The 26,723-nt window shown below is 43.0% G+C and overlaps 1 protein-coding gene across 4 annotated transcripts in view; it reads right to left on the bottom strand.

Annotated features, from left to right (window-relative positions):
• LOC147905588 (Transducin/WD40 repeat-like superfamily protein) overlaps nucleotides 1–26,723 on the bottom strand; it is a 45,449-nt gene that overhangs the window by 7,006 nt on the left and 11,720 nt on the right. For all 4 annotated transcript variants that reach the window (XM_087380770.1, XM_087380762.1, XM_087380755.1 and 1 more), the window contains 4 exons: nucleotides 11,134–11,622; nucleotides 3,762–3,983; nucleotides 3,507–3,591; nucleotides 3,059–3,169 (listed from right to left, as the gene is read on the bottom strand). In XM_087380770.1, coding sequence (XP_087236896.1) covers nucleotides 3,059–3,169; nucleotides 3,507–3,591; nucleotides 3,762–3,983; nucleotides 11,134–11,529 — 814 coding nt within the window. In that variant the 5' untranslated portion in view covers nucleotides 11,530–11,622. The remainder of the gene's footprint in view (nucleotides 1–3,058; nucleotides 3,170–3,506; nucleotides 3,592–3,761; nucleotides 3,984–11,133; nucleotides 11,623–26,723) is intronic.

Raw genomic sequence — 26,723 nt, 5'->3', positions numbered from 1 at the left:
TTGCCTAGATTGCTTCTCTAGCTAGGTCTCCAGTGTGGCTAGGCGCTTGCTTACACTAACCATCTACCGTTTTTGGTCACGGTTCTTCCTTTGGAGGTTCTCAATTTGTTCTTGTGGACTCCGTGTGCTTGAGTTCACCCTGTTGTGTTATGTCTACAACCACAAAGGGCCCTACAGAAGAACTCACAACTTGTGCAAAGGACTTAATCTTTATTTTGGTCATTTTGGGTAAAATGGTCAATGTTATGTATTTCAGTCAACTATGTATTTCTGTCAAAAGATCACTGTCGAGTTCCATCAAGAAGTTTGTCTCATTCCGGCAGGCAAACCCTTTTCCCCTTGCTATAAAGAGCGCACGGTGCGACATGAAAGATCTGCAATCAACGACCATCTCACCTCCATATAACGACAACAAGAGCATGTAGCCTGCATTTTGTTGGGGAGTGGGAGAGAAAAAATGGATCATGACAATAGGAAGTGAGAACACAAATGAGCCAAAAGAGTGTTCCATTGATTTGAGAGGGAAGCCTCTCTTTTATGCAATGAGAGAGAGGTGGCCTAAATCATAGGCACCTCTCCTACATCAAAGGAGATAACTCCTACATCATAGCGACTCCTACATCATAAGCATCTCCCCAAGTGGGGGCCTTGTACTGCATCACCACGTGTCATGGTCCATAGCACTAAGTGTGCTTCTCTACACACACACACACAATCATCTACTAGAGCAAGCCCTTGATCACACATATCCCAACACATTTCCACTAGTCTAGTTCATCAATGCACAGTCCAAATAGTGTTGGTGAGAGGGGACATCCTTGCTTGGCACCTATATCACTGCATATAGTGACTTTTTCGCTAGGGGGAGAGAGAGAGAGAGAGAGAGAGAGAGAGAGAGAGTGGACCCACTAAAGCGGTAGAGAGAGAGAGAGAGTGGACCCACTAAAGCGGGCCACCACACCCAAGGCTGATGTCTGAGACAAGAAAGAACGCACCATCTCGAGGGGAGGATACACAACTGACTGTCCATATGAGAACCAAAACACTAAAGAGGAGGAGAGAGATCTCCCTCAATGGGGCAGTTGGTCAATTGTGCATCTGAGTGTTGGAACCTATGTATGATGTCCAAGGAACTAACTCTACACACCGACTAAGAATAGAAGAGATGATATCAGCCAACAATGGCTTTGGGGAGGGCTGGTGTCGTCAAGAAAGAAAGTCAATAATAGAATGTTGCTGGTGCTCAAGCTGATGAATCTGTTTGGGCCCCTCTCTCCTCCTTTGTGATCTCGTGGTCTTTGAGAGATAGCTATCATCTAGTGAGCACCTTGTGTAATTTCCTGGTTCCGAGCAACCGTCAAGAAATTGGAAAGAAGGTTTTTGGCGGCATCTTCATAATGACGTCCACCACCATGTCACGCATTGCCAGGTGTGCCAAAAGGTCAAAGTAGCTCATGGGCAGTTGCCTAGTCTACTCCAACCCCTTGAGATTCCTGACCAACCCTTGGAGCAGATCAGCATGGACTGGAGAAGAAGAAAAAAAGGAGCAGCTGTCTCTCTCCATCTCCATCTCCATCTCCAAGAAGGGTCAGCCCTTTCATCTACAGCCTTGTACTTTAAGCCTTTTTGGCAACACTTTAGCTCAGCCTATTGGCAGATAGTAATAAACAGCAAATACTCTCTACAGACAGGGGTGGGTAGGTGGGGCAATTGCAACCCGAACCCGCATTCTCTCTCTTACATGAGATTAGTGTGTCTTTTATTTTACTTTACGCTTCCGCATCTAGAGTTAGATAACAGGTAGAGAGAGTGTGAGTTAGCTCCCTTGTTTGTTACAGGTCATGATTCTATCATGCTTGATTCAAGGAAAGAGATGTTCTCCTCATCACATGCACACGGACACGTCCGCGCACATACTTTTTTTTTGTGAAACCCATGGAAATTTATATTATAAGAGGCAGTTTGCAAAGAGGGAACTTGCAATTACAGCATCAGAAAACCTCAATATAGGACAAGTAAACATTGGAATCTATATGTCGCGAACACACAGACAATCATAGAAAGATTGCCTAAGCGACATCCGGAAGTAGTGCATCTTGGAATAAGTTGAATCTCCAAAAACTCTATGATTTATGTCTTTCCGTAGAGTCTAGAGTTCCCAATATCGAACCCAAGTGAAGAAAAGATCAAATCCCGGCCTCCATGGATGAATCCCGAAAAGCCATAACAGCTTGCCAAAGCAAGCATTAGAAAATTGAGCTTGGAGATGATGCTGTAGGAAAGGAGAAAATGACGAGTCATAGGGCATTGCCAAAAAAGATGAAGCAAAGATTCTCATGGAGCCTGGCATCTATGACAAACAGCAGGAGCAATGTTCTTCGTGCCAGGAGTTGTCCAAACGGAATGACTCCAAGCATATCATACACACTCTCTCTTTTCATGGAGTTCAAATTTTCCACAATCACATGGTTTGAGCTGTGAAGAAGAACCCCTATCTTAGGGCAAGATCCACTATGGAGATTAAAGGTCTGATTCTGCTTTCCGAATTCCAATTGTACACTCTCTGAGAGCCATTTCATTACAAGGGACTCATTCTGCTTCATCAGAAGGTGCTCATTTTGTTGAAAAAATGGCCATGTTTCCGTGTTACTGGTTCTTATTTTTGTTGCTTAATAATCTAAACAATTCCCTCAGGAATCTTCTGACTATAATCCCTTGTAACAAGTATACTCTGTTCGCAAAACTCATATTACAACTTAAAATCCATCAGATGCCTCTAGATCCATATATGCAAAATACAATTGGAATAGTCGAGACTGAGCTGCACCAGACTCCGGACTCTAAGCAAGCAAAACCTGCATGATGCTTTCAAATCACATATAGCAGTAGAATCCAAATTGCTTTCGCATTTAAGCACAGTGTGCATACCCATAATGGAAACTTGTTTTAAAATTTCACAATTCAAAAGATATACAACAGAAACTGTATATTCAAGTTAAACATTGCAGGCCAATTGAGTTCATATTCAGCTTATAGATAGGTTTACTTAAAATCTTACCAACTCCTTGCTTGGGATTTGGCTTGTCCACAAGAGGCCTCTGGTAAGGCAATGTTACTGGAAATTCTATAACTTTATAGCGAACCCTTACATGGCCCTCATTTGGATTCTCTACAAATGCAAAAGCCATCATTAATAATTACCTTGTCAAAGACAATTCCAGTAATAATAACGAGTGCTCAACATACTCTCACAAACATGACTAGTTTCATCCTATATCACTTTTTAAGATTCCACTACCATCACTTCTTAGTCCTATCAACTATTGCCTACTGTCAATAGCAGTAGAAGAGAAAGGGCATTGATTTTAAGCATGGATTACCACAACCATAAGAGGTAACATCAGTTAAAGCAACCACCTAGTATCTTGAAGCCTTGTATTCGTAAGCTGGCCAGAACTCAGAATAACCCAGGATCAAATTGTTCACAAGGGTTTGATAAAACTCACCACTTCCATTTTGAACCATACTATGCATGCCATCTTCACCAAGATACAAAGTAGACATGTCAGGTTGCCAAGGTTCTTCGATTTCCTGAATTTTCGAATGAAGAACTTGTCAATTTATGCTTACATAATACCCAGTCATTACAAGGAGCCTACCAAAGCATATGCAATCCAAACAATAAAAAACTGTTGGCTAACAAAAGAAAGGGCACAGCTCCATGACAGGATTAACGTATGCATGTTTGATGCTTCCAGTACCTTGAACACCACTGCAGTAGCAGGGGTACGGACCACATTGGAGTGGACAAACTCTGCTACAGGTTTCCAGGTAAGATGATTCAAAACACGAACTGCTTGATCATAGCTTCCAACAGCAAGAAATTGACCACATGGAGACCATGCAACTGTCTTAACACCAAGACCATTTTCATATGCTTGGTACTTGAATACGCACCGGCCATCTGGTGAATATATAAGCACCTACATAATTGATTTTTCAGAATTTTCAAAGATTGAACGATTGACCATTCAAAAGAGGGCAACACTCAAGCCTTAAACCCATCCAAAAGAGAAATGGAACAAAATGCTGGTGTCCACAGGAGACAAGACCGATAGGACAAAGCATAAACAAAATGAAGTCACATAATCAGCTCTTAATAGCTGTTCCACTTACTTCCAAAGCATAGATTGCAAATTGAAATTTCTTCCTAAGCTATTTGTTTTTGTAAATCCAAACAATCCAGTGATTGCTCTTTGTGCTTCCCAACCTTCAAAATGTATTCATGCAAGTATGTTTGGGAGATAATTCAAAGTGGCTTCAAAGGGTAGGGGTTGAAAGAAGAAAAGCAAGAAAGACAGAACGTGGCTACAAAGGGTAGGGGTTGAAAGAAGAAAAGCAAGAAAGATAGAACGTGGCTACAAAGGGTAGGGGTTGAAAGAAGAAAAGAAAGAAAGACAGAACGTGGCTACAAAGGGTAGGGGTTGAAAGTCCAATATGAGCACGAACACATCATCACATATATGGTGATGAAGGCTATGTATAAGCTCTCTTTATGCAATGATATCTTTAATAACCTTCATGTCTCTGATGAAGCCCTCAAAGTTTTAATGAAAAGTTATTACAAAAGGGAATAAATATCTAGTAATTATTAGACAACTTCTGGAATCTCAAATTTCTTTGAAACAATTAAACCTTTTATATATGCAAATTTTTTTACAAAAGAAAATTACTTCATTAAGTATGAATGAAAACTGAGAGCAAGCTCAAAAGCGGGAGTACATCATGCAATGCATGAAAAAACAGCTCAAAGTGAGCTAATAAAGAACCAAGGCGGAGGCTGAAAAAGCCATCTCAACCCTAAAGACAACTCAGAGAAGAAGGGAGATCCCCTCCAAACTCTAAAAAAAGTAACTCTCCTGGCAGTGGCTGCTCTGAAGGATCCATGCATGCTCGCCCAAATGGCCATTAGAGTGTGTACTATGTCAGTCCAAATACTGGCCATAGTTTGGGAAGGGTGAACCTGGATAACCTCCATCGCCTTTGTACACCTGGCTCTCCAAATATGCCAAGCTGCAATGCTAGCAAAAGTCTCCCAAGACGTGTCTACTGAGGCATGAGCAACTCTGAAAGGAGTGTGGGGAACATCCTGGAGGGAGCAAGACTCCACTGAATGTCGCCGTACAATGAAAGCTGGATCTGGATCATGTCTCTCGAAGAACACCTGTGGGCCAATAAGAGATAACCAAGCCACTGAACCCCAGGTCCTATAGAAAGGTGATGTATGAAAGATGCTGAAAATCCTAGCAACACCTTTCCAGATCATCCTCGCCTGTCTGCACTCCCAAAGACAATGCTATACTGACTCTCAACTGCCATGTGACGACGAGGACAAGTAGGGTCAGCCCCGAACCTGGGTCTCCACAGGTTCACTACAATCCCTCGATGAATAGAAAGCCAAAAGAAAAGAGTGACCTTTCTATTCCTAAGGGGTTTCCAGAGCCTACACCAAAAGTTCTTCCGCACATCTGCGGAAATCTGAAAACTATCCCAGTGTGGTGCTCTAGAGGGCCTCCAACCTCTACTGCAGAGCTGAAATCTCCGGGCATTCCTAACTGTAAATCGAAAGAAGGGAAAGCTCTTCTCTCGGTGCCCCTCCTCAATCCATTCCAACTCCCTTGGGTCCCACTGCAAGAACCTAATAGGGGAACCACCATATAGCCAGAGTCTCCAAGACCCCAACGCAAGGAGAATAGGATCAAGGTCAAGATACCACTGTGAATCCTTGCCCCACTCCATAAATCATGCAATCATGACAGACTGAAATGCAACCTCCAAAAGAATATCATCAGAAGATCTAATAAGTCTACCTCCAGACTGAACATCAAAGACAAGGGTTCCTCATGTGCATCCTACAATGCAATGACCTGTAATGGAATGCCCGTCCTTGAGAACGCTCCCCACCAAATGGACTCTATAAGCGGCATGTCATCTGTATCAATCCACTCTGGCGGAATGACTTCCTATATCTGTTGTATCCTGAGTGCACTTCCTTTTCCTTTTCCTGGGCCCCTTCCCTTGTCAGTTATACCATTTGCTACCGTTTTCCAGCTCCTTTGGGGCTTTCTCTTTTGCTGTCAATTATCCTCAGCTTGCTTGTTCTACATGGCTTCAATGAAGACTCATTCACACAAAAAGCAAAAGCAGGACTTGGGTCAGGATGACCCTGTGCATGCCTCGCTTGAGGCTCAACTATTTACGATGTTATTCATGAGGGCTTTGAAGATACATGCAAGGATTGGAAGGATTATACCCCCACTGTTAGGATTATGGTGGAGGTTGATGACATAGTAGATCAGTGCGAGAATATGCAAAACATGCTGTAATTATTTTTTCCCCAACACGTATGCTGGTTGCAGCAGATGTGGGTAACTGGTTAACCAAAACATTAGGTGGTTGTTTTGTTCGCAAGGTGAATAATGCAGCCCGGGGCTTTTTTGAAGTTATAATGGTTGATGAACAGCAAAGCAGATGCTCCTTGAACATTCTCCACTTCTTTATGGACAATAGATGGTCCATGTGTCACGAGGGCGTGATTTCTAGTGCATGCATGTTGGCCTGCATGTGGGCAGGATCCTGGAAAAACAAGGGGCGAGGTCAAGGGTTGCTTGATGTGCTAGAACCCGTAGCATTTGTGCCTTGGAGGAAAATGTACGGTCTAGGGCCAAGAGGGACCCAAAGAACCTTAGAAATCGAAGTTTGTCATTGGTTTGGTCCCACTAGAGGGGGCAAGGGGCAAATGAGCTCTAAGTTGGTCATTGGTGTTGACCAACTATGGGCTTAGGGGCAAATGAAAGCCCCTAGGGGAAAACTAAAATGTGGGGTAGCAAGATCATGTATGGGACAACGGGATCTCCCAGGCTCTTCCGCACGGGCAAAAGGAGAATCAAGATAGCTAGTGCCCGTACGACAATATGGAAGGGAATTGAGAAGTTGTGTACGACCTACGGGTCCATTAATTGATGCTAGTACAGAATCGTACAGCAATTGGTACAGCCTGCCATACGGTTCAGTTGTTCGCTGCTACAACAGGTAGTATGCATGGTTTGCAGTATGGATTCTCCAAGCTTGTGCACGATGCTCTTGGCTGTTGCTGAATGCATTCTCGTGGCTTTCTTGACAAAGCTGAATTCTTCTGCACAAATTTGCCGTACAATTTGTACGGGTGAAGGGGCTGGTGCTGGCCTATTACTCAGCTCATGTGAGCTATTTGCAAAGACTTTGGGCTGCATGTATAGGCATTTGGGTCAAGGGTGCTTGGTGTAGCTAACTACGTGGCCATGTGAGCTGAAAAACTAGCAGGGAGTTGTGAATTGGCTTGTGGAAGAGATTGGGATTAACTCCAGGCTGGTAAAGGGTTCACACATGCTCTCTTGTGTTTGCTCGCGAGCATTGGGTTGTTTTTTTTAAGAGACTTGCTTGGTAGGATGATCACAATGAATGCTTGTAGAGGTTGTTCGTGCTTCTGACCATCATGGGCAGTTTAGTTATGCTTTCACTGATTGTTTGGATATACCAGTGACTCTATGGACACTTGTGGTTGTGTAGAGAGCGGGTGGCCTTGTTAGGGCTGCTAGTAACCACTCCCAGGTTAAATGCAAGTGTTTGCACTGAGAATGGTGGCCTATGGTCACATGGGGCTAATGTGTTGTGATATTGATCCCTATTATGAGTGGGAAGAGCACTGAATGCAATTGAGTTCGAATTCATTGTGTATCCTATTTGCTGGCTTTGGCAGGTAACATATTCTGTGTGGGAATATGTTTTTGGTTTCTTTAGGAGATGGGTCACATGCAGGCAATGGTTGCTAGGCAGACGGCACATCTTTGGTACAGCCTCATTGCTGAGTAGGCAGGGGTCCGGAATCCATGCTTGGAATGGGAAGTATCCCTAGAACCCCGAGAGGGATGGTACATGTATGACTGCCATAGTGTTTGCTGTGTTGTGGTGCCAGTTCTCTTATGAAAAACAAGTTTTTTTATCAAGATATGTGCGACCCCTAGGGTGAGAGACTACTAGTCATGGCAGTCCTAGTCAGAGTAGAAAGCTTGTGTATGCTTCCTTTTTCTGCTTTGAGCACATAGTTGGCTAATTGGGCACTAGTGACAGCTGTGGGGAACTGAGGGGCTGAGTGGGCTGCTAGTAACAGTTCCAGGCTGAGTGCAGTCAGTCTGGAATAGAGATGGATTCTTATTGCCAGGTTTAGTGAGAGAGGTGAACAGTAAAGGCTATGCAAGGTATGTGGATGCCCAATGGGATGTGCAATGCCCCAATTGTAAGAAGGAATGTATCCTTTATGTAGCCTAGAATTCAGCGCCTCTCACTTAACTAAAGAAATACCGAAAGGGGCGCCAAGGTTTGGGGCCAATCTGTGTCTTTGTCTTGGTGCAGGGGCACTCTAGCTCCCAATCTACTGGTAATACTTTTGCTGAATTGTTAATGTAATAGTGTTGACTGGTTACTTGTTAGTTTACTGCACTTTAATTTATTGAGGGCCGGTTTCACCATGTTTTGCCATGGTCACCCACAAGGGATTATCAAGCTTTGATTCGTCATCTCTATCCGGTGTGGGTGAAGTAGTTGATTTTCCTCAATGTTTGGCCTTGCTTTTGCCAAAAATTGCAGCTTATTTAGGCAAGGTGGTGTGTCCACTAAGACCAAATGGGAATTCAAATAGGTTTTGCATCCTGTGGGATACTAAAAATCCCACTCCAGAATCTTATTCTATTACAGTGAATCATGTTGCTATGGGGAGTGCATTTTATAAGCTCAAATGGGGGTTGTTTGCAAGAACTTGCTTTGAATGTAAAAACTTTGGGCACATGGCCACCTCCCAATGTCCTCTCGTGTTATACAAAAATGCCTCCGGATGCTATGCATGTTCATATGCAAACTAAACACACTGCTGGTTCTTCTGTAGGCAAAAATAAGGCCAACAAGCCAATCATTGCAACCTAGGAAAAGGAAAAAGCACCAGTTATTTCAAATGGGAATGCTTCTACCTCTATGCCTTCCACTTCTCAACCCAAGGGGCGGAGTGATCATCAAACCCCCAGTATCTGGAGGACACGCGAGTATCACATGCTCTTAGGATTGCTATTGGGCAGATGCGAGTCTCATCCCATCAGCTGAGCATTGAGACACGGAGAGCTGTAGGTACACCTAGGGAGCAACGGATCTGCAAATTATGCACATTGGGTGACGTAGAGACAGAGGAGCATTTCTTATGTGTATGCCCTGTTTACTATGAGATCCGAGGACGCTACCACTGCCTTTTCCAAGAGGGGCTTGGATTCGGGCCTCTATAGATTGATTCAATTCCAGGACCAAGTCTGCATTGGTCTCTACTTGATGGAGATGAGACGTCATAGAGAGGCTCCTTCGCCAAATCATAGAGGGAGAGAGGGCAACCCAGCAAGGGGTTGAGATGGATCGAGGTCAACGACACATCACAGATTTCTACACATTCGAGTCTGGCCTTGGACATGTCACATGTCGGGATAGAGGATGAGGAGATCGACGACATGAGGGGCAGTATGGACCACAGTGAGACGAGACAACGATGAGGGGAGACACAGCCAGAGATTGTAGAGCCACCCATGATGTGGTGACGGACTAGAGCACGTGTGATGGAGGTTCAGCCTCTCACTGTTCTACTAGGAGGAGATCGCTCAACCAGAGGTGTCACTATTGACATGGCCCATAGGATACAGAGAGCCCGAAGACCATGCCCCCCACCGCAGCGTGAGACGGCTAGACAGACAGAGATACGAGACATTTTTGCAGCTCACAGGAGAGCCCCATGGCACCTGGATATGTCTTCTGAGTCGTTATATGAGATTGATTGAGTACAGCTATTGATAACTACTTCTAGATTTGGAGATTACATGTTTTTTGTATTTTAGTATAGTACCAGCAAAGGGTCTTAGTGTGCCCTTTGGCTCAGCCCTTTGCGGCTTGTACGAGTATGTGTCACTTTTGATTCTGCACTTTGTCTCATAGGCCTGCGAGGCCTCTCGAAGAAGTTAATATACCTTTCTTTCTTTCTTTCTTTCTCTACCAATGCTAAGGTCTGCCTATGAGTTTACAAAATGCCAGACAATATCCTCAGTTTATCAGAGGAAATTCGTGATACTCATAAACTTCAGTTTCTTCAAATAGTGGCCATAAATCATCAGCCCCACAAGAACTGCATAGATAATTTTAAAAGCACATCATCCGAGATGAAAGGATGATCCTTCTATAATTTTCTTCGCATCATCCTTGTATAATTTTAAAAGCACATCATCCGAGATGAAATAATAATCCTTGTATAATTTTCTATTGCTTTCTCTAGGGACTAGGAAATACAAAAGGATGATTGCCAAAAGAATTGCATGTACATGAGGATAGATTTGAAACAAAATAGCTAGCAAGTATCACCTTGCAACTTGGCATGATCCTATGCACTTAGCTATCTATCTATATGCGTATGTATATATATTACATACCTACCTATTTATCCACCATCAATCTATCTATCTACTTATAGAGTTTCTCATGCATGCATGCATGCATGCACACATGAGCACATACTATATGAAAACTTTTCATGCCACTTCAAACTTTTTTCTGTGGAAGATGTAAATTGAAAATCCATGCAACTTGCTTTTTAGTGTGTTGCAAGGGAATTTTTTAAATCCTGGAAGACTGGTTACCAACTTTCTGCTTTTACGAGTAGGAGAACGAGACCAAAAGTGTCTAAGATTCTTTCATGTGTATACAAAATCCATAAATTCATGAAGATGACAAGCATGCCAATAATCAAATTTATCTTTCTCAGACACAATCATGGCATTGTATCAAAGCAAGAAAGTGGCCTTTTACCATTACAAATTATTAAAACTTAGCCCTTTCAAACAGTTCCTCAGGTTGCCTTAGCTAAGAATAGGGAAAAGATAATACAAATATATCATACAAATACTTTTGCTCCCAAAAAAAAAAAAAGAATAGGGAAAAGATGAAAATGCAATTTTTCACCCGATTAATGATTTAAAGTGCAGCAAAACATGCAACCAACAGAATCATACGTACCTTATACTCAAGTGAGCAATCCCAAACAGCAATAGTGCTGTCACTAGGAGACCACTCCAGATCAGAAAGTTCAATTGTATCAACAGAAAATGTGCCCATGACCTCCCACGAATGACAGGCTAACAGATTGATATAATCCTTGCAGTCTTTCCGAGTTGCAATTGCAGCAAACTTGCCATCCCTTGTAAAGGAGATGCCTCGAGAGGCGTGTTTAGGCCACTGCACATGCACACAAGCAGTGTTTACCAATGACCATACTGTTAACCGTAACTGAAAGTCTGAAGTGGTAATTATGTGCCGGCTGTCAGGGCTCCATCGTGCATGAGAGATTCCTGCAAGACCCTCATCGATTTTGCATGTCCACTCAGGCTGTGATACAGACCAGGCTTGCACCATTGCACGTTTGTAAAGGCCACACAGGATATACTCTGAGTCAGGTGCCCATTCCACTGAGCTAATTTTGTCCAAGCATGAGTACAGTTGCACAACCTACACAAATCAATATAAGTCTTAACCCTAGCATATAGGGTGTCACAAGCACCAAATAATATGACTATACATTCTCATGCTCAACTTTTTCAAGGTACCTTTCGTCATAGCAAGTCAGTCTCAAGCTTGACAACTCTGCTTCAAAGAGCCAGAAAAAAAACAATTTTAAAAACTTCACTGCAATTATGATGGTCATGCTTCATTTAGTTCTTAGATAGGATGAGATTTGAATGCAGCTATACAGTTTTGTGGCCCTGTTGCTCATTTATCCCAGTGCCTGTTTGAAGGAAGGGAAATCTCTAACTTAAACAGAAGCAAAGCTGAACAAAAAGAACAAAGCCAGGAAAGCAGGGAGTGGATAGTTTAGACAGAAGGGAAGGCTCTATTAGAAAATTAAATTCGGGCACCACCTTTAAGTCTATACCTATGTCAATAAAGACTCCAACTCCATGATAGATGTGAAAAAACATACATTCTATAACTGATGTGACCTCCCAGTCTCCTCTTGTATCTTCTGGTAGGTAGGAGATTTGAGCAACATATTTTACGTACTAGAGATGATACAATAGGCAGTCCCTTTTGAATTGAGGTATTGAATTTCATACAACCCAGAGGATTGCAGTATACGGTAGTAATCTCTTCAAGCAATGGGAGAGCTCTTGTTCTGGAAGAGATACTAAGTGAACATATGCTTCTGTTTAGTGACACTTCAACATACTGTAAACGATATGGGCCTCACCTAAAGTAGAGGAGACACCGAAAACAGTTGGGCATAAAAATATAGGGTCAAAATTTTCACCCATGAGCTCACTGCTCTCTTTGGACCCCCTCACGAACACACTAGCTTGAATCTTTTGGCTAGTGGCATATGGACATCGACCATTGGGCCCTTGGTTGAAGCATATGTAGGTAGAAGGCAGAGGGCCATACTCACAATAAAAATGTTTCATTGAAACAGTACTTGCGTGAGCGCGCGGCGCCCGCGCGCGCAAGCGCGTGTGTGTGTGTGTACATTAGGCAAATTTCCTGCGTACATATTATATGAAATTTCTAATAGATGAAACATCTCAGATATACGATATACAAATTCGTTAATACAAATTATGTGAAATAAATTATAAATGAAACATCTCAAAGATATACACACAAAAATTAACATATATATTATTTATTTTTAACATACAAATTACATATGAAACGCTTAAAACATATAAACATGTCATATATATAATATATGTTAGGAATGTGTGTGTGTGTGTGTGTGTGTACACAATCAACATGTCTATGCAGGAAAGACAGGTCATTACTGCGGCTATGATATCTTTTAAGCTGGGGAGCACTCTTTCTCAGGCGTAGTCATTCTGATTAAGCATGAGCTTCAGCCAGTTATTGCTTTAAATGACAATCAAGGCAGATGGATTATTCTTCAATGCATCATTCAAGGCGAGGTGTTTGAATTTGCTTCTGTATATGCACCTCAATCTTCTCGGGATAGAAGTGCAATCTGGGATGCCATGCAATGATATCCTTGGAGATATCATGCCTTTATATGTGGGGATTTCAATACTGCTCCGCAACAAGGTGACAATACATCAGGAAATACTCATATGTTAACCTCTGAAAGGCATGCATGGTCTCAATTACTGATTCATCTTGATTTGGTTGATCTTTGGAAGGAATTGCAACCTGTCACCTGGATACACTTTTCAACATAATGCCATTTCTTCTTATCAGGCACGTTTGGATCACTGGTATAGTGTAGCTCTGCAACAAAATGATGATTTTACATGCAAAATGTGGGTTGACTATGCCTTTGTGCATTCAAATCATGCACCGTTATGGTTGAGGCTATCTTTTCATGATATGCCAGATGATGGACTGCCTCAAAGGCAACATCTGATTGTGAACAATAGCTATTTGCAGCATGTTGCTTTCAAGGCAATGGTTGCTAAAGCCTATCAATCTCTGTCTTCTCAGAGCCACTTTGATATTGATAATGCATGGGATTCTTTTGTTTCCAAAATGCAAGTTGTAATTAGAGGTTATGGCAAGTCTTACATGAAGACTCTGAGAGAAACTGTTGCTCAGGCTAAATTGACTTGCCAAGACTTCACTAAACTCAAGTCACTTTCGTCCTTTGTCCTTGCATGAGCAACAATACTATGCCAAGCTAAACATTGTCTCCAAATCAATGATCACAGGAAACTTGCTAAATGGGAGACCAGAGCAAGACGAAGAGCTTTCTTAGATAAAGGTTGTTCTTCCAAACAATTTTTTAAAAGCCTGCATCAGAAGAGATTAAAAACAAACATTTGCAAGGTGCTTATCCCTGATGGTTGATGGACTACATCACGGTCACAGCTTCCTTCTATCTATGTACATCATTTCTCTCAACAATTTGGTGATGCAGATCCTCCCTTGCAACAGGTTTTGTCTGCAAGAAATTTACTTTTACAGCATGTTTCTCCTATTATCTCCACTACTCAAGCTTTGGAATTGGAGGAACCTTTCACTGAGAGGGAATTGTCAGATGCAATTAAATCCTGTGGTAGATGGAAATCTCCAGGATGGAATGGTCTTATAGTTGAGTTTTTTTTAGAATATTGGCCTCTTTTGAAGCATACTTTGCTGCATATGGTGAATTCTGCTTGGCAAAATCAGAAAATGCTAGACACATGGAAGAGAGATCTTATTAAACTCCTTCCAAAAAAGCACATCTGTGAATCTTTGGCTGATTGGAGACCTATCATGCTTATGCCAATCATTTACAAATTTACTACCAAAATGATTGTTGATCGAATTAAAGGCTATTTGCATGATGGATTGCATCCTGCGCAATATGGTTTTATTCCTCGTAGGCATATCACAGACAACATTGCTAATGCCTATGTTGGAATAGAATATGCCAAATATATGCAGCAGGATGTTTTGCTATTGCAAGTTGATATTGCCAAAGCTTTTGATACTGTTCAGTGGGACTTTATTTCACAAACGATGCAGGGCTTGGGATTTGGCACAAAAATGCAGCAAGTTATCAATTGGCTATATCAAGATAGTAAAGCTACCTACATACTTTTAGGGGATATTTCTACAACCTAGACTCTTGGTTGTTCTGTTCGGCAAGGCTGTCCCCTTAGTGCTTTACTATTTGCCATAGCCACTCATCCAATGCTTCAATATATGGACCACCTTTTGGACACTAGCATGTTGCATGGATTGGAAATTCCTGGCAGACGTAGCATGATCGCTTAAGCATATGCTGATGATTCTTTCTTTACCCCGCAAAATACTCAAAGTGATCTCTTTTTAATTATGCAGGTCCTTTCCACATATGGCTTAGCTGCTGGTTTTCATGTGAATTTTCAGAAATCCAAGCTATTGCCGTTGCATGCTAAAGGTTGGCATAATCTTTTATGGCCTGGGGAAATTGTTCCACCTTCTCAATTGATTCGACATCTTAGCTATCCTCTAGGTTGGGGACTCACTCGTTCTCAATAAACTGATTGGGTGCTCACAAAGCTTAGGAAAAAACTTGAATATTGGAAGCTTGCAACTTGGCCATTACATGTTCGTTTGCGAATAACGCAATCCATTTTGATTGCATACATACAATTCTCTCTGCCCCTCATCATGTTTACTAAGGCAAATCTGGTTTCCTTTATGTCTGCTATCATGGATATTTTCTAGCGTTCAAAAAATGGCAAGAAAAGTCTCAGATTACTCTCTATGCATCGTCTCTATTCTCCAAAGATGCACAGGGGTTTGAACATACTCAATATTCAAATGCATATAATTGCTCACAGGGGAAAAATGATGTTGCACTTTATGCAAGGGGATCAGCCTTGGGCTTACATGATCCGCTCTCTTTTGTTGCATATTGATACTTCTGCTTTTGGGCATTGGCAGCCTACACAGTGGGATTTTCTATTTGGCTCTATTCAAGGCAAGATCAGAGGCTACCCTTTTGTCTCTCGTTTGCTTCTTGATAGGAAGCATATCTTATCTCACTTGGAATGGAATGGTAGGGATTCTTTGTTGGGAAATTCCTTGAGGGCTGAGAATATTTATTGGTCCAAAGTATTTCACCCTCCTTTGGCTATACAAGAACCCAAGCGTTTATTTTATATCTTTCAAAGGTATTGCTTCTGTGACGGATGTACTTCAGGATGATAACACTCTTTTATCTTTTTCTGCGGCTGCTAGCAAGTATGGTTTGGGAGCTCATTATCGTCCTTTATGGCACAAAATTTCAGAAATGCTTCAACCTTTCTTGCCGATACCTCGTTTGGAACTTCAAGATAGGCTTGAGGATTGGACTCTTCATTCTTCCTCTTCTTCAACTCGTCCTTTTAAGCTGTCACATATCACAGTGCCTTCTCTGTATAAAGTGTTGTTACCTCCGTCTTGGGTTTTTGACAGAGCCAATTCTGTTTGGCATATGGATCACCCATCAAAGTGGTGGAGAAAGCGGCTGCGTCTCCTTTGGCCTTATAAAGTCCCTCTTCGGCAACAACTTTTCCTCTGGCGAGTCCTACTTGGCATTTTTCCATCTAGGCACTTACTCGCGCATAGACATATTGCCCCGGCTGTTTGCCACAAATGTCTACATCCTGCTGAATCATTGCCTCACATTTTCTCGCACTGTCCACATACTTGTGATTTCCTCGCTCTCATTCGTCAGGGGCTTCGAGCGAGATTTCCTACTGTTACTCTTTTGGTAGGTTCTTCTGGTTATTTGGTTTTCATCCCGCTAGACACGGTTTTGATTTATTTTTTGTTTGGGTGCGCTACTGGGCACTTTGGGCTCTATGGATGAACAGAAATCATAGAGTCTTTAGTGATCCTACTTTTCCATCTTTAGTTTTTTCCAAAAGATCTCTGCGGCAATCGTTTTATGATTGCTTTCAGACTCATTTGATTGATCATGATGTATACATGGCTTATACTAAGATTTTCGGTGAGTAGTAGTTACTCCGTTTTTGGAGTAACTATGAATGTAATTATTTCACAACAATAAAATATTTCTTCTTACCAAAAAAAAAAAGTGTGTATATGTGTGTGTGTGTGTGTGTGTGTGTGTGTGTGTGTGTGTGTATTCACCTTGTGGTTACAGGATCACTTCATGGCTTGGAATTGGATGCTAATACCAGCATGGTTGCTCAAGCTTATGCTGATGATTCTTTCTTTACCCCGAAGAATACGCCCCATGATCTTGGTGCCTTGATGCAGGCCCTCTCTATTTATGGTTTGGCAACTGGTCTTCATCTTAATTTTCAGAAATCTAAGCTGCTCCCTTTGCATTCCAAAGACTGGCATAATCTATTATGACCCGAGGATATCATTCCACCCACTCAGTTTGTTCGTCATCTTGGTTACCCTTTGGGGTGGGAACTCACTCGCCGACAACAAACTGATTGGGTTTTGGCTAAGCTTCGGAAAAAGCTTGAGTATTGGAAACTGGCAACCTTGCCGTTACATGTTCGTCTTCGAATAGCGCAATCCATCCTTGTGGCATATATTCAATTTTACTTGCCATTGATCATGTTCACTAAAGCAGATCTTACATCTTTCATGTCTGTCTTTATGGAAATCTTATGGCAATCCAAACATGGCAGAAAATCTCAGGCTGCTTTCGATGCATCACATTTGTTCTCCCAAGATGCATGGTGGATTGAACATCACGGATATTCATGTGCATATTCTTGCCCACAGGGGGAAAATGTTGCTGCAATTTCTGCAAGGTGATCAGCCTTGGGCTCTTATGATTAGGACTCCAAGACCGCTGGAAAGATTGGACTTTGACTTCTCTAGGATTCTCTTCTCGTCCTTTGAGGCTATCTCAGATTACTGTACCTGCATTGTATAAAATCCTTATGCCTCAACCTTGGGTTTCAAAGAGAGGTGATTCTGTTTGGCGAATGCATCGCCCAGACAAGTGGTGGAGGAAAAGATTACAACTTTGGGCCTATAAAGTACTGCTTCGGCAATAGGTTTTCTTTTGGCGAGTTCTTTTGGGAGTATTTCCATCTAGACAACTATTAGCTCATCAACACATTGCTCCTGCACTTTGTCCCAAATGTTATGCTTCTTCGGAGACTGTGCACTTGTTTTGGCATTGTCCGTGCTCTCGTGAGTTTTTTTATTTGCTTCGACAGCGACTACGAGCAAGATTCCCATCTGTTCCTTTTGAAAAGTTCTTCTGGTTATTTGGGTTTCATCCCATCCAGAGCGGAGTTTCGCCTTTTCTTCGTTTGGGTTCGCTACTGGGCACCATGGACTTTATGGACATGTAGGAATTGTAAAGTCTTTAGTGATCCTGCTTTCTCTCTATTTGGCTCTTTTAGGCGTTCTCTGTAGCAATCTTTCTTTGATTGCTTGTGAGATGGAGAGTGTGAGGGAGAGATAGAGTAGGGAGTAGAGAGACACACTCACAGTAGTCACACACCAGTGGGTGGGGATAAAGGAATGAGTGGTACCTCCCCAAGTACACACACTAGTATATATATGGATAAGACTAGGGCCACTAAGTACCTAAGTACAATGTGTACTTAGTGTACTTAGTAGTACTAGATTAATACTGTTACAAGGGTGGCCAGTGCCTTTACCCCAACAACCTCCCACTTAAAGGCAGTGTGCCCATAAGAGAGAGTAAAAGAAAAAACAGCAATATACATCATCATGTACAGGACCAGTTGGTCTGCTTATCCAATACCCATGAGCCGTCTGCAGTGTGCAAACCGCTCAGCAGCCAATCCTTTTGTCAACAGATCTGCTGGATTGTCATCAGTGTGAACTTTCACAAGCTGAAGTTGCTTGTTCTCAAGCACCTCCCTGATAAAATGATACTTCACGTCGATGTGCTTCGTCTTTGCATGAAAAACAGGATTTCGTGCCAACTGTATGGCACTCTGACTGTCACAATGCAACAATGGAGTATCACTAGAGTAGCCCAAATCTGCCACTAGCCGAGATAGCCATATAGCTTCCTTGCACGCCTCAGTGGCTGCAATATATTCAGCTTCTGTAGTAGACAAAGCAACGCATTGCTGCATTCTAGATACCCACGACACTGCACCTCCAGTGAAAGTGAAAACATAGCCGGTAGTAGACTTCCGGGTATCAGGGTGACCGGCATAATCAGAGTCTGTATAACCCTGCACTTTTGCATCTTGACTGCCGAAACATATACACAAGTCCTGTGTACCCTTTAGGTATCTCATGACACCTTTCACTGCATTCCAATGCTTCTTGCCAGGTTTAGCCATGTATCTGCTAACCACTCCCACTGCAAACGCAATATCGGGCCTGGTTGCAACCATAGCATACATGAGACTGCCACAAGCTGATGCATACGGAATCTTTGACATTTCAGCTCTCTCAGCATCTGTCTGAGGGCTGTCCAAAGCGCTGATTTTCACATAAGGAGGTAATGGAGTACCAATACTCTTCCCCCCCTCCATGTGAAATCTCTGCAAGACCTTGCCAATGTATTCCTTCTGAGACAAGTATAGCAACCGCTTTTCCCTATCCCGAAGTATGCGCATACCCAATATATGGTTGGCATCACCAAGATCCTTCATATCAAAGGTCTGGTGCAATCTCTTTTTCAAGGCATTCATTTCCTTATGAGATTTTCCAGCAATTAACATGTCATCCACATACAAAATGAGGATAAGTAAACTGCCATCTGAAGCTTTCTTGGTATATAAGCAGTGATCAATGTCACTTCTCCTGTAACCCTGGGTTCGCATGAATGTATCAAACTTATGATACCATTCCCTGGGTGCCTGCTTTAGACCATAAAGACTTTTCTTTAGTCTGCATACAAGCTTCTCTTTGCCCTTCACTGTAAAACCCTCTGGCTGCTGCATAAAAATTTCCTCATGTAAATCACCATGAAGAAATGCTGTTTTGACATCCATTTGGACCAAATCCATATCTGCATGTGCAACCAATGCTAATACAGTTCTGAGTGTTGTCATCTTGACAACGGGAGAGAATATCTCCTCAAAGTCAACACCATATTCCTGCTTGAACCCTTTGGCAACCAGTCTGGCTTTATGCCTTGGCTTTTCACCAGGTGTGACTTTAAGTCTATAAACCCATTTGCATGGCAGTACCTTTTTACCAGTAGGCAAGGGTACCAATTCCCAAGTGCCATTCTTGTGAAGACTGTCCATTTCAGACTTCATAGCAAGATCCCATTGAACCTTGTCTGCCCTCTGCCTAGCCTCTTTGTAGCATGAAGGCTCTCCACAATCAGTGAGCATCAAATAATCAATGCCTGGAACAAATCTTTCTGGCTGCCGTCTGTCTGGTTGACCTTCTAACCCAAAGACCATCATCTTGAGCTGGCTGTCCAGCCTGTTCATCACCCAGATAAGGTGGCTGTTCCATGATTCCTGGCTGCATTTGCATGTCAGGAAGATCACCTAACTGTGCCTCATCCATTGGGATGTTTTCTCCCATAACTGGCTGTCCATTAGGATCTGCTGCAGCATCATTTAATGGCTGATTATGCTGCTGTTGTGGCTGATTTACAGCCTGTCTGTGTTGCCCATGATGCCTGTCATCATCAATAGTTACTTTTAAAGGTTCCTGCTGTACAACAGGTTCCTTGAACATGATGGTTTCATCAAACACGACATCATTGCTGCGTATAAGTTTTCTGTTCTTGGGATCCCAAATCCTGTAGCCCATCTCACCTTTGTCACCGTAACCTAGGAATATGCATTTAAGAGACTTTGGATCCAGTTTAGTTCTGTCCTCCCTGCGTACATGCACATACGCGACACAACCAAAGACCCGTAGGTGTTTGTAAGACGGAGGCTTGCCCGTCCATGCTTGTTCAGGCACACCACCACATAGTCTCTTGTTTGGTGACCTGTTAATAAGGTGCACAGCTGTCTTTACAGCTTCAGCCCAAAATGTGTGGGGCAATGCAGCATGTGACAACATGGATCTGACTTTCTCTTGAATGGTCCTGAACATTTTTTCAGCTGTACCATTCTGTGGAGGATCATATGGTGCAGACAAAACCCTTTGGATACCCTTTGCCTCACAGAATTCTTGAAATTCTTTGGACAAGTACTCTCCACCATTGTCAGATCGTAAGGCTTTCAGTTTTTTGCCTGTCTCATTTTCAACTAGTGCAACAAACTTAGTGAAAGCCTTAAACGTATCACTCTTCTTTCTGAGAGTGTAAACCCACACTTTGCGGGTGGCGTCATCTATGAATGACAATATGTACTTTGAACCTCCTAAAGAGAGTGTAGGCATCTCACACACATCTGTATGTACTAGCTCCAAGAGCTGTAATTTCTGATTTGACCTTCTCTTATGAGGTATCTGTACTTGACGACCGTAGAGACAAAATTCACATTTCTGCAAATCTGAATATTTTAGACTCGGCAAGTAACCAAAATGAGCCAATTGCTCCATTCCCTTAATACTCATATGGCCAAGCCGGCTATGCCACAATGAAATCTTTGGCAGCTCGGTGGCATTTACATCAGAATGCGGACAATGTCCAGCATGAAGTGAGTACAAAGTATCAACCTTAGGACCCCTGGCAATAGCCATTGCCCCTTTGCTGATTTTCCATTTCTGATTACCAAAGGTGGTAAGATAACCATCATCATCCAACAACCCTGTGGAAATCAAGTTCTTCTCCACCTCAGGAACATGCCTGACCCCTTTAAGCATTAACTGCTGGCCATTTTCAAGAACAAGCCTGACATCACCTATACCAATGATAGAACATGCATGGTTATCACCAAGAAAGACAACTCCCTTCTGCCCTCCTGCATATCTGACAAACAGATCTCTGTAGGATGTCACATGAAAGGAAGCACCTGAATCTATAATCCAGGAAAACATATCTGATCCATCACCAGCATGAAGTGTATGAGCCTCCAGTGAAGAGGTGAAACATATCTCATGTCCACTGTCACTGTCACTAACATAAGTAACATTCAGCTCTTCTTTTTCTTTGCCCTTAGACTTGCCTTGAGCCTTGCCTTCTTTGGCTCTCTGGTCATTCTTCTTTTAAAAACACTTTTTCTCAATATGTCCCTTCTTGCCACAATAGTTGCATACAAGATCACTCTTAGAGCGGGACTTGCTCCTCTCTCTTTCTTTGTCTTTACCACGTGTTTTGGACCTGCTGCGTGCATTCAAAGCATTTGACTTCCCAATAGCATTGTTCTTTCTGTTCATCTCTTCCTGTAGAAGAGCACTCTCCACATCTGCAAATACCAGAATGGTTTTTGAGTTGCTGGTAGAAGTCCTGAATGTGTCCCATGACTCAGGTAGAGAACATAGGATGAGTGTAGCTTTCAGCTCATCATCGAGCTTCAACCCCTGGTTGATCACCTGGCTGAATATGCTGTTAAACTCAATAATATGAGTGGACATAGCTGTCCCCTCCTTCATTTGAAGACCAACAAGCTTTTTAGCCAGTAAGCTTTTCCCGTGGCACTTTTCTTGGCATAAGTATCCTCAAGACGTTGCCACATCTCCCACGCAGTAGGTTCATCCCTGATGCCTACAACCAGTGAATCAACAACTGTAAGCATAATGGTCGACCTGGCCAAGCCGTCCATCTTCTCCCACTGCTCATCAGTAATGTTGGAGGGCTTAACACCCTTCTCCTTTATAGGTTTGTACTGGTCCTTCTGCATCAACACATTGTAGCATTGTGTCCTCCATATGTCGTAATTTTTAGCTCCTTCGAGCTTCTTTATCTGAAACAAGGACGACACATCGCTGCCGGAACTCATGGTAAAGAAAATAGAGTTTGACTCCCTGTAGTCGTGCAATTAAGCACTAGTTACTCCAAGAAAATTCCCCCGCAGCGGAAGTACGATCAGAAAATGAACTTGGTACTGTTTCAGTGGCATAAAACCGACTGAATGTCTTTCTCCCACTTGCTGCAGAAACAGTACAGCAATCTGTCCTGTGTTTTTTGCTGGCGAAAGTGCGGTACAGCTCCTTCAAAGTGCTCCAGAAAAAACCCAGAACTGTTTTCTGAAAAGGTAGCAGTACTTTTTGACCTTTTTGACAGTGAAATCTGGTCAAACTTGCTGGTTGACAGTCCCGGACTGTCAAAAAACAGTGAATCTCAGATTGTGGATGAAGATCTCTGATTTTAGATCTCCATATGCTCCAGAAACTTCCCCCCCAACTGAATTCACAGTGTGGAAGTGAGATTGCTCAAAAGCCCTTTGAAAGCATGAAGAAAATCAGAGATTTGACCCCAATTAAAAGATTGACATTTGACCAAAAAAAAAAACTGTAAGTCAAATTTGCACTTTCAAAGCATAGTAGTGCTTTACGAGATAGCCTGATGCATGTAGAGTGCTCCCACTTGACAGATTTCCGGTCAGGCTACAAAAGCCCCAAATTTGACTAAAGTCAAACTTGGCCAAAATCGACCAAATCTGTACCAAAAGTGATTGTACTTGCAGCAACAAGCTAAAGCATTTGTCCCAAGCATAATAGCATCAAAAGCCCTTTGAATTGGCAGCACATTCCGTGCATTAACACAGTAAATGGCATCAACTGCTACTGCTCACAAGGCATCTGACTGCAAATCCATTTAGGTGCATCCAGCAAGGCATACACTGCAAGTATCAAGTACAGATCTGTGCACGGTACATTGCCTGCTGGCTGTACTTGTACGGTGTACTTGTCACTGACTGTCTTCAAGAACAGCTCCCACTTCAAAAGTCATCACATGAGCAGTCATCCCGGAGGAGAAAAAACCACTTCACAGGCCTGCTTGTTTTCGGTGTCGTCTCAATAGGCGATGAAGTCCGCCTTGGTCCACATGTTACAAGTGAATCCACCGCACTTTCTTCTGGCTCTACTAGCATAAGGACCTTGGCCTCTACGTCGACGTAAGCCGCATTGGATTCTCCGATGAGTTCGTCGCCGCCATGGAGCCCCGCTTCCAGCGCGCCTTACGCTCTATGGCGGAGCTCGAGGGCGGGGTTATCGCGGATCCGGACGAGAGTCGCCTGGTTGGGCACTATTGGCTTCGAAAGCCCGAGCTGGCGCCCAATGTTCTCTTGACCTTAGTATATATATGGATAAGACTAGGGCCACTAAGTACCTAAGTACAATGTGTACTTAGTGTACTTAGTAGTACTAGATTAATACTGTTACAAGGGTGGCCAGTGCCTTTACCCCAACAGCTTGCAGACCCGCTGCATAGATCATGAGGTCTTTTTGGCATATACTGAAATTTTCAGTTGATGTAACTGTAGCACCTTATTTTGAGGTTGCTACTCATATAATATAATCAATCAAAGATTTCACCCCACCAAAAAAAAAAAAAAAAGGTGTGAGTTTACCAAGTAAGCTGAAGTGAGTGTGGCAAGGTGTGGTGTGTAGTGTGTGTGTTTGCGTACTCACTTGCAGCCAGCACCCTGCGTGCCCTTTGTTTAGGGCTTCCTGCACCCTTTTTGGGTTCCCGCGCCAATCCACGTGCTCCCACACTACAGTTGCTCGTTTCTCCCGCCGTTTGATGCCTTCGAGGTTCTGTTGTGGTTCCGTTTCGGATCCGTACATTCCTGTTTTTGTTCCATACGTTTTTTGTCAACCCGTCCATACAGGTGTCTATACTGAGTCCGTATGCTTTCCGTGATGTGTCAGGTGTCCGTACAAGTGTCCATATTGTGTCAAGCTGTACGCCCGTCCGTATGCTTTCCGTATTGTGTCAAGTGTCTGTACTGTGTCAGGGGTCCGTACAAGTATCAGGTGTCCGTACTTTTTATGTCAGGTTGTCCGTACTGTGTCTGTACTGTTAGGTTGGCTATACTATCCGTACAAGCCGTACTGTCAAACCGTCCGTATAATTTTTGCGGCTAATGTACCTGATGTGCTTTCCTCTTTGTAAAGCCTTGCTGCTTCCAAGCCTTCCAGATTCAAATGGCGGATTATTCCTATGAGAAAACCTTTCACAAAGACAAGTTGGTTTCCAACAAGAAACAAAAGCAGGTGATGAATTCAGATGATTCCCTTCATGCCTCTGCTGAGGCTCAGCTTGTTTATGAGGTTAAGCATGGTGGACGTGGATGATATCTTTGATTCACTTAAGGAGTATGCAAAGCATGCCATTATAATTTTCTTCCCAAGACGGATGCCTATTGCAGCGGATGTTGGGAATTAGCTGACTCGAACCCTGGGTGGTGGTTCTTATGTCGAATTCTTATGTCAAAAAAGTTCATTATGCAGCGAGGGGTTTTTTGAGATCATCATGGCTGATGAGGAGCACCGTCAGGTTTTGCTCGACCTCTCTCCTCTCTTCTATGGCCAGCAGATGGTACATGTCTTGCCTTGGTCTCCCACCCGGGATTATCAAGCATTGATTCGGCATCGTTGCCTTGTTTGGGTAGAAGTTGTGGATTTTCCTCAATGCTTGTCTTCTCTTATACCTAAAATTGCAGCTTCCCTCGGTAAGGTGGTATGTCCACTGTGACCCAATGGAAATTCGAATCGCTTCTGTATTTTGTGGGACACACATCATCCCACTCCAGCTTCATATTCGATTACCGTAAATAATGTTTCCATGGGGAGTGCCTTTTACAAGCTCAAGTGGGGGCTGTTTGCAAGTGCTTGCTAAATGCAAGCAATTTGGGCACATGGCTTCACGATGCCCTTCTCGAGCTCCACGGATGCCAGTGCAAGCTGAAATGGTTCATCCTTTGAATAAGAATGAAAATGCCTCTTCTGTGGTAAAAAACAAAGGGGTCAAACAGTTTTTCTATGTTCAAGACAAAGGCAAAGCCCCGGCTGTCTCAAATGATAATGCTTCTCTTCCTGTGCCTTTGTCCTCTCCACCTCAGGGGAAGGACAAAAATTTGACTGATGGATGGCAAACTCCTCACAAAGTGATCTCCCCCAAGCGACCTTTGCCTTCTCGCACTCTCGTGAGAAAACACTTGGAGTGGTGCATCCTCTCATGAGAAAACACCTGCTAAAAACTCTGGTGTTGGCTTGACCTGGGCTACTGTGACCGCAAATCGGACCTTGTTTCTTGAAGAGGAAGTTGCTGCACTTTTGTCCTCTCCTCAGGCTGATGCTTCATCCCAGGGCAGAGGCCCGGACATTGAGGTGGAAACGCACACGTAGACAGCCCGTTAGTTGCTGTACATACCTGTCCCATAACTGTAAATATGCTTGATCATCTGAAGTGTGTTACTCTCAATGTACATGGAATGTGTGATGGTCGCAAATTGAAACTGTTTTGGATGTATATCAAGCAATTGCAGCCTGATATAGTTGCTTTGCAAGAGCATACTCAGCATATGTATGCTGCTCAGATAGGCCATTTTGCTAGTTATGATATCTTCTAGGCTGGAGAACACTCCTTTTCTGGCGTGGCTTTTTTGGTAAAGCACGACCTTCAACTTGTTGTGGCTCTCAATGATCGCCATGGTAGATGGATTATTGTTCAATGCCTTGTTCAAGGAGAAATTTTTGAATTTGCATCAGTTTATGCCTCCCAATCTCCTCATGATAGAGCTTTGATCTTTGCTGCCATGCATAGCTATCCATAGCGACAACATGCCTTCATTTGTGGTGACTTTCATAATGCCCCTCAATCGGGTGACAACACCTCAGGCCACACTCATATGTTGGCTTCTGAAACACATGCATGGTCTGATTTTTTGCTTCAATTGCACCTGGTTGATCTCTGGAAGGAATTACAGCCCATGCTTCCGAGCTATACCTTTCAGCATAATGCTCGATCTTCTTATCAGGCATGCTTGGACAGATGGTATCAGGTTGATCCACAGCATTGTGATGCCTTTACTTGTCAAATTGGGTTGATCATGCTTTCACACATTCGGATCATGCTCCTCTTTGGTTGAGGCTTTCCTTACATGATTTTCCCACTGACAGATTGCCTTGCCGAAGGCTTTTGCTGATTAATGATAGTTATCTGGAGCATGCTGACTTTAAAGCCTTGGTCTCTGATGCTATTCAGCCTCTCTCTCGTCAGATACACATTGATTTGGACTATGCCTGGCAGGCTTTTGTTGCTCGAATGCAAGCAGTTCTTCAAGATTGTGGCAAATCCTATATGCAAGCCA

The sequence above is a fragment of the Dipteris shenzhenensis genome, chromosome 1 (genome assembly GCF_047967505.1).
Source record: "Dipteris shenzhenensis isolate YYH24624 ecotype China chromosome 1, Dip_SZ_1.0, whole genome shotgun sequence".
NCBI classification, from domain to species: domain Eukaryota; kingdom Viridiplantae; phylum Streptophyta; class Polypodiopsida; order Gleicheniales; family Dipteridaceae; genus Dipteris; species Dipteris shenzhenensis.
This window is presented reverse-complemented; position numbering and strand designations above follow the sequence as displayed.